This window comes from Bubalus bubalis, chromosome 4 (assembly GCF_019923935.1).
Source record: "Bubalus bubalis isolate 160015118507 breed Murrah chromosome 4, NDDB_SH_1, whole genome shotgun sequence".
NCBI lineage: Eukaryota > Metazoa > Chordata > Mammalia > Artiodactyla > Bovidae > Bubalus > Bubalus bubalis.
The window spans coordinates 7,157,806-7,170,293 of NC_059160.1; the positions used below are offsets into that span (position 1 = coordinate 7,157,806).

General features: G+C 48.9%; 1 protein-coding gene and 1 long non-coding RNA gene across 6 annotated transcripts in view; one reads left to right on the forward strand and one right to left on the reverse strand.

The window, feature by feature from the left end:
* Nucleotides 1-107: 107 nt before the first annotated feature.
* On the forward strand, nt 108-928 carry LOC123333474. Its single transcript, XR_006550901.1, has 2 exons — nt 108-261; nt 640-928. It is a non-coding gene; the product is annotated as an uncharacterized LOC123333474 (long non-coding RNA).
* A 555-nt stretch (nt 929-1,483) lies between these two features.
* Nucleotides 1,484-12,488, reverse strand: part of MEI1 (meiotic double-stranded break formation protein 1) — a 56,116-nt gene continuing 45,111 nt past the window's right edge. For 2 of the 5 annotated variants that reach the window (XM_044942495.1, XM_044942494.1), the window contains 9 exons: nt 12,245-12,355; nt 11,801-11,961; nt 9,507-9,588; nt 9,139-9,314; nt 5,945-6,026; nt 5,265-5,371; nt 2,821-2,949; nt 2,509-2,621; nt 1,484-1,711 (listed from right to left, as the gene is read on the reverse strand). In XM_044942495.1, coding sequence (XP_044798430.1) covers nt 1,666-1,711; nt 2,509-2,621; nt 2,821-2,949; nt 5,265-5,371; nt 5,945-6,026; nt 9,139-9,314; nt 9,507-9,588; nt 11,801-11,961; nt 12,245-12,355 — 1,007 coding nt within the window. In that variant the 3' untranslated portion in view covers nt 1,484-1,665. Of the gene's footprint in view, nt 1,712-2,508; nt 2,622-2,820; nt 2,950-5,264; nt 5,372-5,944; nt 6,027-7,366; nt 7,427-9,138; nt 9,315-9,506; nt 9,589-11,800; nt 11,962-12,244; nt 12,356-12,488 lie in introns of those variants that run through there. The other 3 variants (XM_044942496.1, XM_006068909.3, XM_044942497.1) reach the window with 2 other exon arrangements.

The following is a 12,488-nucleotide window of genomic DNA, read 5'->3' on the forward strand; positions in this document are numbered from 1 at the left end:
CTTGACCTCACTTCCGGCCCCGCCCAGTAGGCGGAGGCATCTGCCGGGCCTGAGGTCCGTGGGATTCCGGTCCCGCCCACCTTGCCGGTCCGCTAGCGCACTTGTCGCGTGTTTAGGTCGGTTTGGAGAAAATAGCCTGAAAGGGCGCATCAGCACACTGACGCCGTGATCCCTGCAGGACGGTCTTCCTAGCGCCCTCCCTGAAACTGTTTTGTCAGCTGCGTGTTTTTCAAACTGTATTTGTCAAAATCAGTTTAGTGGGTCGGTACTAACCCCCTTTTCTAAGTAATGTGCAATGCAGAGCTGGGACATCCCCTGCTCGCCGCTTCGATCCACGAAATTCTAAACCAAGCTCGTTGGGTTCTCCCCTGGTCTATGATTTTGTACAGCATCAGTATAGACAGACCCGAGGAGAGCTCCGAAACCGTGTACAACCCGGTATCCTTGTCTTTTGAAGTAAAACGCTGACTCTAGCATTAATGATTGGGAAAGGCGAAGATGTAGAAACAAAGAATAGCTGTTGGACTAGGGAACTGGTAACAGTTTAGACTATAATTCTGCCACATAGCAGAATCACCCAACTCTCAGTTCCCTGGAAGATATAAAGGTCTGACCCACATTTCTAAATTGTTTTTACAGGAAGCAGACCACCCCCGCCCCACCCTACCCCACCAAATGAAAACTGCTGCCCACAAGAACCATAGGCCGTTGACGAGCTGAAACCAGAAAATTGATGATACTTGAAACTTCATCTTGATGCCAACCGATTTGAGAACTGTCCATGGATCATGCCCCACCCCTTGAAGACTATAAAATTCCTCACTAGCCCCCTCCAGGGTGAATCACACAGTCTTGAGGGCATTAGCCCAGTGTGGCCCCTTTTGCCTGGCAAAGCAATAAAAGCTACCCTTTTCTACTTCACCCAAAACTCTATCTCTGAGTTTCTATTACTGTTTGGCACTGATGAACAGTGGCTGAGTTTCCACGAGAGCCCTGGTGGACAGTCGGTAAGGGAGCTGACACTCTGGGTGAGCTGAGCGCAGAACAGGAGTGGGAAGTTGTGGACAGCAGACATTGGAAGAACTGGGTGCACAATTACATGCTCCAAGGAGAGCCAGGAGTGAAAGGCACACAGGGGACCTGCTTCAGCTAGGAAGGAGATGAGCTGGAACAGCTCTTTAGTTAAGAAGGCTGAGAAAGTTCTGACCTGCTCACTTTCCTTGCCTGGATATTGTACCTCTCTCCACTTTGACTTGAAGTAAAGCAGCAGATAAACTGATCCCAGAGCACCTGGATCACAGCAGCACCAAACATGTGGCCTCTCTCTGCCTCTCCTGCCCCAAAGATAGCCTGACTGATGTCTTCAACTGAGGCGACCAGCTGGTGTAACCAGAACACGTCTGCCCCCTCTCCCTGAGGAGGCCACCCATCCTGGCTGAGGAACCAGCTGGAGGGAGCCCAGGTAAGTGCAAAGTGACATGATTTTGGAGAGCCCACACAGGCATCTGAGTGTTTCACTTTATTTCCTGATTCTGTTCCAGTGACGGAGTAAATGGCCCCAGATGAATGGCTGCAGTTCTCACCCATTTCCCCCAAACCACTGTGCCCTGACTTTGTCTTCTCCGGGTCTCAGTTCTCTCTGCTTCTAGGCATCCGGCCAGAGAGTCAGTCTCTGATGTGGGACAGGGATACAGACACCTCTCCCAGGCAGCTGACAACAATCATGAGAGGAGAACAGCAAGGAGGTGGGGCCAACCATGGGAGAACCATGCTTCTTGGGCCCAAAAGGGCAAAAACAGACAAGAGCAGAGGTGCTCCTGAGAATAATGGGATGGACTCTAAATTTGGGACCTGAATGCCTGAGCTCAGTAGTCACTATACATCAAGGAGGGAACTGTTCCATGGAAAGGGGAAGGAGAGTCGTGAAGAGGCACCCCCACCCCCACCCCACGCACCTCCAGACCAAGTGTCTCTGGAGCATCGGAGCAAACCCTCAGAGGGCGGGTGACCACTGCCATAGCCCCTGGTTTTTTCAGGGACCTGCCAGTCACCCAGCACCCTCCCCCATGTTACACTCAGGGCAGCATCTATGCCAACTGGGCTTGGGCAACTTTCTCCAAAGCTCCTGGGGAAGGGGTACCTCCCTCTGAGTTTGGTGATAAGACTTTGGAGATGGTAAAATCTGGGGTCAAATCCTGATGCTATCAGTGTGGATCCGGGCATGTCATTTAACCTCTCTGATCTAAGTTACTACTGCATTAACACCCCTAGCTATTGTGAGGATTCAATACAGTGCATGTTACATGACTGGTCCTTGGTAGGAACTTAACAAACAGAACAAGTCATTGTCACTGCTCCCACTGTTAATTATTCTCACTGACCCTTACTTGCCTTAAAAGGACAGGGCTGTAGACAGGGTATCTCTCTACTCGGAAGCATGATGCCGTGGCCTCCCATAGCCTGGGTGACCATGTACAGGCCAAAGCTCCAAGATGCAAGAAAGGATACAGCATGTCCTGTAGGGGTGGCTGGGCCAGGGAGGCCCTGGGGGAAAGACTCTCCAAGGAGGCCTGCAGGGTCTGGGCCATGCTGTGGTCAGTCAAGAGGCCCATGCTCTGGACCTGGAGAAAAAAGAGGGTAAGAAAGACAGGCTTTCTCAGTGCCCACTCCACACAGGCCCTTTCTGCCCTCCACCCCCTGCACTCCTGACCTCCCATTGGCTGTTGTGGTTAGAGCTCCCCCTTCCCACCCTGCCCCAAGAGAAGATGGTATAGAGGGTTTGGCATCCCAGTGGCTAAATGGCATCCCCTCCCCACTCACCTGCAGGAAGAAGCCATGCAGTGCCTGGAGTGTGGAGCCAGGGAGGGTAGAGAGGTCGGTCGAAGCTGCGCCTTGCAGAACATGACCCACCTCCTGGGAGAGGATGCTGCTGCTCCGGAACCGCACAAACTGGGCCAGGGAGAGAAGCCAAGCATGCAGTGACTCGGCATCTCCTCCATTCACAAACATTTCCTGTGTCCCTGCCATGCCCAGCACTGGGCTGGGGACACAGATTTGAAGCACACGGAACTGTGTCTTCAAGGAGCTCAGCACTGGTACGCACAAGTAGGGTTGTCTTGGGACAGTGAAGTCATGAGGACTGCGAGACGCTGAGAGCTGGCCCTGCGGGCCCCACAGCCCTGCCTCTCACATTGGACTGCATGTGGCCACCCCCGCCCGCCACCCTGTGCTTGTGTACCTGCTGCTCTCACCTTGGTGCCCGCTATGCTTTCCCTTCTCCTTATCAATTAATCGTTCAAGGCTCGGGCAAAATGGTACCTTCACTACTGAGTGGTTTCTTAATTTTATTAACGATATATAGGCATTAACTCTCCCTCCCTATGCTAAAGCCTTTGAGTGCGTGGATCACAACTAGCTGTGGGAAATTCTTAAAGAGACAGGAATACCAGATCACCTTAACCTGCCTCCTGAGAAATCTGTATGCAGGTCAGGAAGCAACAGTTAGAACCAGACATGGAACAACAGACTGGTTCTAAATTGGGAAAGGAGTACATCAAGGCTGTATATTGTCACCCTGCTTATTTAACTTCTATGCAGAGTACATCATGAGAAATGCCGGGCTGGATGAAGCACAAGCTGGAATCAAGATTGCCAGGAGAAATATCAATAACCTCAGATATGCAGATGACACCACCCTTATGGCAGAAAGCGAAGAGGAACAAAAGAGCCTCTTAATCAAAGTGAAAGAGGAGAGTGAAAAAGCTGGTTTAAAACCCAACATTCAAAAAACTAAGATCATGGCATCCGGTCCCATCACTTCATGGCAAATAGATGAGGAAACAATGGAAACAGGGACAGACTTTATTTTCTTGGTCTCCAAAATCACTGCAGATGGTGACTGCAGCCATGAAATTAAAAGACGCTTGCTCCTTCGAAGAAAAGCTATGGCCAACCTAGATAGCATATTCAAAAGCAGAGACATTACTTTGCCAACAAAGGTCTGTCTAGTCAAAGCTCTGTTTTTTTCAGTAGTCATATATGGATGTGAGAGTTGGACCATAAAGGTTGAGCGCCAAAGAATGATGCTTTTGAACTGTGGTGTTGGAGAAGACTCTTGAGAGTCCCTTGGACTGCAAGGAGATCCAAACCATCCTAAAGGAAATCAATCCTGAATATTCATTGGAAAGGACTTATACTGAAGATGAAGCTCCAGTACTTAGGCCACCTGATGTGAAGAACTGACTCATTGGAAAAGACCCTGATGCTGGGAAAGATTGAAGGCAGGAGGAGAAGGGGACAACAGAGGACAAGATGGTTGGATGGCATCAATGACTGAATGGACATGAGTTTGAGCAAGCTCTGGGAGATGGTGAAGAACAGGGAAGACTGGCATACTGCTGTCCATGGGGTAGCAAAGAGTCAGGCACAACTGAGTGACTGAACAACAACAGGTATTAACTGTCCCTCCCAGCTCTGGCAGAAACAATTACTCTTTTATCAGGACTTCCCTGTTGGCTCACTGGTAAGAATCTGCCTGCCAATGCAGGGGACACAGGTTCGATCACTGGTCTGGGAAGAGTCCACATGCCGTGGAGCAACTAAGCCTGTGTGCCACAACTCCTGAGCCACCACTCTAGAGCCCCCGAGGTGCAACTGTTGAAGCCTGTGTGCCTAGACCCTGTGCTGTCCTCTGCAACAACAGAAGTCACCGCCATGAGAAGCCCATGCACTACGAGTAGCCCTGCTCGCTGCAACTAGAGTAAGCCCACGTGCAGCAATGAAGACCCAGCGCAACAGCAACAACAAATTTCCTTTTCTCTGGGTTCCCACACCAACCATTGAGTTATTCATTGATCTGTTTCACTATCATTCACAGGCTCACTGCCTTATTGTTTATTCTGTAGATACCTACTGTGTTCTAGGCACTTAGTATTATCTTCTAGTCTTCCATTAATAACATCATATTTTAAGTCTTAGTTTCCTTGTCTATCTCCTTCTCTAGACTGAGGGACCCTTAAGAAAGAACAGTTGGCTCACTGACATCTTTGGTAGCTAGCACAGGATCTGGCATGTGGTGGGCAGGCTCTGGTCAATGTTTCATTAGTGAGTGAATAAGAAAGAATGCCCAGGTCTTTTGGGCTGAGATGTGGGCATTTAGAGGAATTCTCTAAGCAGGTTTCTTGTAGGGTGAAGGCCCACCCAGCCCCTCTACCTTCTTGGAGGATGACATTCTTCAGACCACAAGACATCCATTCTACACTTACCAGGGTCATAAGTCTCAAGATTTCAGGTTTGAGGAAGGAATTCTCTCCAGCTTCCAAGAGAGTAAACATCAAAAACCGATTCCAGGGCTGGCAGGCCACATGGAGGGCTATAGGAAACACCAGTCACCATGTTGTTAATGCTGCTTTTCCAAAGGCCATGGAACACTGATAAAGAAAACTTTCTTCTATTGGCTCAAAAATGGGTTGCTCCACTAGAGGCAAGGCATTGGACAAGCTGACTCCAGGGGTTTCATTTTTTCCTGGGTTTCTATGCACCCATGCTGCCTGGCACAGGGAGACCGTATATACCATTATATGTGGGAGGAGCTCTGCCATGCAAGAGCTATGTGAGGAAAGTTGCTTGACATCCCCGAACCTCAGTGTCCTCATCTGTATGATGGACATAGCAGTGCCCTTGCAGTATTTTTAAAAAGAATTAAACAGGATGAATGTGAATCACGGAGCTCCCTGGTGGCCTGGTGGTTAGGATTCTGGGCTTTCACTGCCATGACTCAGGTTCAATCCCTGGTCGGGGAATTGACATCCCGCAAGCCAAAAAAAATGAAGAGTGTGAATCACAGAACAGGGAATGGGAGTTTGGGGTGGGAGGGTGTCACGGCAGGTGCTGGCTCCCTCCAACCACCCCCATGGGAACATCAGAGAACGGGGAGGGTTTGTACCGACGTCTGGGCTCCGGGCATGCACATAGTCAAGCAAGGCCTCCAGGCAGCCAACACAGGCGTGGGACAACAGAGGGTCCTTCTGCAAAGAAACAACAAAACCCAAAGACGTACACATCAGATTTCGCTGCCAACCAAGAAAAAACATTTGGTTTTCAAAACAATTGGATTTCAGATTGGGGATGTGGCTCTGTAGAAAATCAAGACGTTTGTTGGTTTCACCTCTAACTCACACACACATCACAGTGTGTATACTGATGATTTACCAACATTTGACAGATTGTTTTGTTCCAGAAAAGAGTGGGCCCTGGGGCTCCTCATGCAATTCACAAATTACAGATGCTGTAAGAGCCCTGCAGTTTATCTAAGTCAGCGTGGGTAGGTTTTTTCTTAAAGCAGAACCTTTTACCAAACAAAATGTTATGCTCTAATAAGCACATGAAAAGACCTTATTATCACTAGTCATTAAGGAAATGCAAATTAAAATCACCTTGAGATAACACCACATGCTCACCAATAGCTAATTGTGACTGACAATAAATACTAAGTATTAGCAAAAATGTGAAGCAACTAGAATTCCCGTGCACCCCTGATGGGAAGGCGAAATGGTGCAGCCGCTTTGGAAAATAGTTTGATGATTTCTTATAGACATACACTTACCATATGTTGTAGGCAGAATTTTAAGATGGCCCCATGACCTTTGCTCCCAGATGTTACTCCTGTGATTAGGTTACATTATATGGCAAAAGGGAGATTGTTTGGGTTGGTCCAATCTGATCACACCAGTTCTTTAAAAGCAGAGTTTTCTTTGGCTAGTGGCAGAAGAACCAGAGAGACTGGAAGTGTGAGAAGGACTCAACATGCATTGGCTGGTTAGAGGATGGAGGGGCCAGGTAAGACAGAATAGGGGCAACCTTAAAGAGATGAAAGAGCACCCCCCACACCAAACTGAGAAAGAAGTGTTTCTTTCCTTGATCTCCCATATAAGCACCCAGCCTGAGCAATAACTTGATTTCAGCCTTGTGAGACTCTTAAGTGAAGAACCTGGTTAAGCCCACCCAGACTTCCAACATAAAGAATTGTCAGGTAACGAGTGCGTGCTGTGTTAAGCAGTTACGTTTGTGGTGTGTAGATACACAGCAACAGAAAACTAATATGTCATTTGACCCAGCAATCCCTCTCCTAGGTATTTTACCCAAGAGAAGTAAAAATGGATATTCACACAAAGACTTGTACTTCAGTCTTTATTCATAACAACCAAAAGTCTGGAAGTCCCAAATAGCTATCAGTGTTGTTAGTCGCTCAGTCATGTCCAACTCTTTGTGGCCCCGTGGACTGCAGCCCGCTAGGCTCCTCCATCCGTGGAATTTTCCAGGCAAGAATACTGAAGTAGGTTGCTATTTCCTTCTCCAGGGGATCTTCCCGACCCAGAGATTGAGCCCAGGTCGCCCACATTGCAGCCAGACTCTACCATATGAGCCACTAGGGAAGCAGTAGGTAAATGGATAAACAAACTGTGGTATAGCCACATATTAGGCCACTACTCACCAATATATAGAAATGAAGTACTGATACAACAGTATGAATGAATCTCAAAAGCATTAAGCTAAGTTGAAGCAGACAGACACACAAGGCAACATAATGTATGATTTCATTTACATGGAATTCTAGAAATGGTACAACTGTAGTGCCAGAAAGCAGATCAGTGTTTGCCAAGGGTCGGGGATGGGGAGGGGACTGACTACAAAGCAATACACGGGAGCTTTTTGTGGTGCTGGAAACCTATACCATGATTGTGGTGGTCTTCACAAAACTGTATATATTTGTCAAAACTCATCTAATTACACTTAAATCAGTGAATTTTACTACATGTAAGTTATATCTCAATAAGACTGATTTTTTTTTTTTAATGTAACACACCAACAAAAAAAAATCCTATGTTCTCCTCATGCTATCCTTTGGAACACAGCAACCTGGAGGTTAAGTTATGAGGCAGATCTGGGTTTGAATACTTGCTTGGCTACTTACAGTCTGCAGGATCCTGGCCAAGGTTACTTACTTTTGCTAAGTGGGGATAAAAAGATTACTTGGGTTGCTAAGAGGGTTTGATGAGATATGGGTACAGACTATCTAATGAGTGCTAAGCACTGAGTTAGCACAAAAAAGTGGTGAATATCTTAATGAAATGCATAACAGGGGAAACATTCTCCCTAACAACCCCTAAGTCTAGGCCTTGTGTCCTTTCTCCTTCTCCAATCAAAATTTAACTCTTAACCAGTTAAGAGTTGGGCACGTCTAACTTTTTCCCAGGTACTCAAGATTGGACACTTTTTGCTTGTCTAGGATCCATTTCTCCTTCTTCTGAGAACAATTTTATTTTGCAGAAACACTCCTCTCTTATGTTCAGTCCATGTGAGTTACAGAGAGTTGACCATATGCCCCATCCTTCAGGAGAGGCACTGCTGCTAAGTCACTTCAGTCGTGTCTGACTCTCTGCAACCCCATAGACGGCAGCCCACCAGGCTCCCCCGTCCCTGGGATTCTCCAGGCAAGAACGCTGGAGTGGGTTGCCATTTCCTTCTCCAATGTATGAAAGTGAAAAGTGAAAGTGAAGTCGCTGAGTCGTGTCTGACCGTCAGCGACCCCATGGACTGCAGCCCCCCAGGCTCCTCCGTCCATGGGATTTTCCAGGCAAGAGTACTGGAGTGGGGTGCCATTGCCTTCTCCACAGGAGAGGCACAAGCCAGGCCAATCAGAGCACCCCATGTTTCAAGCAGAGTGACTAGCACATTACCAAGCCAGGCTCATGAGACTCAATTCTGGGGGCTACTGAGAAAGAGAAACTTTTTTTCTGCCAGAAGGATCTAGGCCAAGAGCTGCTCTAGGTTATCCTGACATCCCATGAGAAGAAAGCTGAGAGAAATGCAGAGCCAGGAGACAGAGAGATAGAGCTCTGATGACACTGTCTGAGCCTCTGGGATCCCAGATGTGCCTAAAGCCAGTTGTGGCCCCTGGACTTCTCAGTTATGAGACAATTTGAGTTTTTTTTCTGTCACTGTAACTTTAAAACCAATCAATCTACTCTCCAGGCCTTGGTGGGAATACCAGGATCTTGACAGGCAGTTACCCCTTCCTGCCGTCATCCTGGGAGAAGCAGGCTCCACTGCCAGGGTCCCACTTGGCAAGGGCCTTACCTGCACCAGGAGGTTCTGCAGTCCGATGACCAGGGACAGCACTTGTGATGTTCCCAGTGGAGCTAGGACAGTGTCCTCAGGGGCTGGCGGTGACTGGGCCCCTGAGGGCAGTAGGGCAACCAGGGCAGAGGAGAAGTTTTGTTGCAGGGCTGTCCACAGGAAACGTAAGATGGCAGCTGAAAGTAGGAAACTCCTTACACCCAGTTCCTGTCTCATTCCCCACCTCCCTGTGCCCAGCTCTGTTACAGGGGGAAGACCATGGAGATATAGTGGGGTGACCACAGGCTGGTCTGGGGCGGGGGTGGTCCCATCTCAGGATCTAGGGGAAAGGTTTTTCTTCTCCCTGCTGGAGGCCCTTGGCCCCACACCTGACAGCAGTGCAGCCTTTTTCTTCGGGACGCTGAGGGCCTTCAGTACTTGGTCCAGTTCCACGGACAATGTCTGATGAACCTGGCAGAGCATGGGGTAAAGGCATAACCCCCACTTTCTGGGAGCCTGGGGAGAAAATAACCTGCCACAATATCTCATACACATACCCAGAAGGACAGAGAAGGCCACACAGGGTCTTGTGAACCTCACCTGGATTCAGGAGCTTGAGGAGGAAAATCAAGCCCAGACCTGGAGAACCCTGCTTCTCCCAAATTTCCTCCATCCTCAGAAAGCATCTGCACCAGGGAGGAACTGATCCTGGCATTATCTGCAGGTCTGTCTCTATCTCAGCCCACCATCCACCTAACTCAGACCTGGAGTCAGATGGCCCAGATTCAAAATCCTGGCTCTGCCACTTGCCAGCTGAGTGGCTGTGGACAAGTCACTGCCCTGAACCTCTCTCAGCCTGTCTTACGTCCTTCACCTGTGAAACGGGAAAAGTACCACCTGCTTTCACTCCTGCCAGAGCCATTGTGAAGAACAGCTGAGGATCAGCGCTGTGAATGTGCTCTTTGACATCAAAGCAGTGACCAAACTGAGGGGTTAGTTTAGGCAACAGGCTCAAAGCTGTGAGTGTGCTCTGCTCTCCTTACCCAGAACATGAGCTGCCTTCAGGCAGCTTCTCCTCCACTTGGATCTATCACAGTTTTCCACAAAGCAATTCCTCAAAAATGCTTGTTGGCTGGTGGAATTGGCAGGTTCTAGGCAGAAGAACCAACTTGTATAAAGATATTGAGGTGCCATACTAATCTCTTAGTAGAGGAAGCTGTGTGCAAGTTCTGTGCTATCTGCTCAATTTTTTGGTAAATCTAAAGCCGTCCAAAAAATAACAGCTACTAAAAATAAACCAGAATCAAACAAAACAAGGTAAGGAGATGTGAAAGAGCACAGTGAACTGGGAAAAGAGCAAGCATGTGCTCTGAAGAGGAGGGCAGAATGACAGGAAGTAAGGCTGCAGAGGGGCCTAGTAGGAAGGGTCTCAGCAGCCACAGAGAGAACAGAAAGGTACTGAAGGAGAGTGGCCAGGGGGCAAGAGTGGATAGACAGTGCCGTGGGGATAGAGAGGCAGGGGGACGGAGAGGCTGGGGCCAGCAGATTGTCAACAGGCCACCTTGGTGGTGAGGATAAATGATTAGGCCTGAACGAGGGCAGAGGGGAGGACTTGGAGGAGAGGCAGTTAGGTGATTGGCTTGGTGTGAGCTGAGGGCCAGGGCAGAACTGATGACATGGTGCAGGCTTCCATCCAGGCAGGTGACTGCAGGGGCAGGGGTGGGCCCAACAGAGAAAAGCAGGAGAGGTTCCTATCCCAAGTTGACCCCACTGGAAACTACCTGAGGATCTGCTATACTGTAGATCTGCCAGTTTACTGAAAGTTTAGAAGCCAAAATTTTAAGACTCACTTCAATTCTATACCAGTGAGTGTTTGCCTGGCATTAGGTTGGCACAGAGCTGGGCACAGTGAGGATACCTCAAGGGCTAGGCAATGGTTTACGTCCACCAGGAGTAGCCAGCCTTAGGGGAAACACTCAAAAGTGGAGCAGCCCACAGAGGAGCCCATGCAGGGCACAAGGATGCCAAGGTCATACAAGGGGGAGGAGCTGAGAGGAAAGGAGGTGCTGTGGATAAGTCCATGGCGCCGCCATTCCCCGCATCGCCTTCTCCAACAGTCACATGACAGCTCCCATGTGTATGGCACGTCACAGCTTACCACCTACCGCTTCAAGATCACGGGCTGGATTCTGCCTTCCCGTTCAGCTGGACAGTCCACTCCCTACACCCTGCCATGCGATACCTCACCACTCTTCAAATACATAAATCATGTCTTAAACTTGCACAGCTTCAGACCTGTGCTCATCTCATCCTCTTTGCCTAGCATGCTCTCCCCTTTGCCTGGCACAAAATACTTACCTTTCAAGGCTTTGCTTAAAGATTACAACACAAGTTCCCCAAGTGTGGGGTGTATACTGTATTCATTTTTTATTCCCCTGTTCCTAAAGTACTGCCTGGCATGTAGGTGATCCATGTGTGCTAAATGGATCAATGTAAATCAACCTGACAACAGCCTTGCATGTTACTCTCCTGTTTTGTAGGCAAGGAAACTGAAGCTCAAAGAGGTAAATACTTTACTAAGGTTACATAGGTAATAAGCCACAGAGCTGAGACCAGAACTCGGATCTTCATCGTTCCTTTGAGTGACACCCATGCCCCAAAGCTACAGGGGTTAGAAACTAACCTGAAGACTGCCTTTGTGCTGCTGGGCAGACAAGGAGGCAGTGAGCAGCCAGGCGGAGCAGAGGAGCCCGGTCCTGGGAGAGCCCTCCTCAGCCCAGGTCAGCGCCAGCATCTTCTCCAGAAGCTCTATCAGGGCCGTGCTGCTCAGAAGCACTGCAGCGGCTGCAGAGGGTTGGGAAGAGCAGATAGTGCTCAATTAGTACCCAGAAGGTGCTCCACATATGCTCTGTGAATGAACAAAAGGGTCACCTGGGAGGCTCTAAGGGTCCCAGCTTCGTTTTGGAAGCAAAGGTTATCAGAACCAGAAAGGACCTTATGACCATCCGTTCCAGCCACACACACCTTTATTTATTTTTTTTAAGATGGAAGAACAGGGCAGCAAGAGCCACAGACACTGCCCAGCACCCTCCCTTCCTCTTCACTGTGCCAGTTCGGGCCCCAGTACCTCTTCTCTGACTGCCCAGTGTGGTCTGGTGAAGGCTGCAGTACAGGAAGTTGAAGGAGGGCTGAAGGATGTCTGAGTCAGCGGGGCTGCATGTCCCACACAGCTTGCTCACTGCAAGAGATCAGAGTCCTCAGGAGCCCCAGTGCTTAGCACTCACACTTCTTACAGCTAATGGCCCTCAACCAGCTAATTTCAGATGTCAGTCTTGGGGATCAAGAACAAACCAAGTGTCCCTGATGTTACT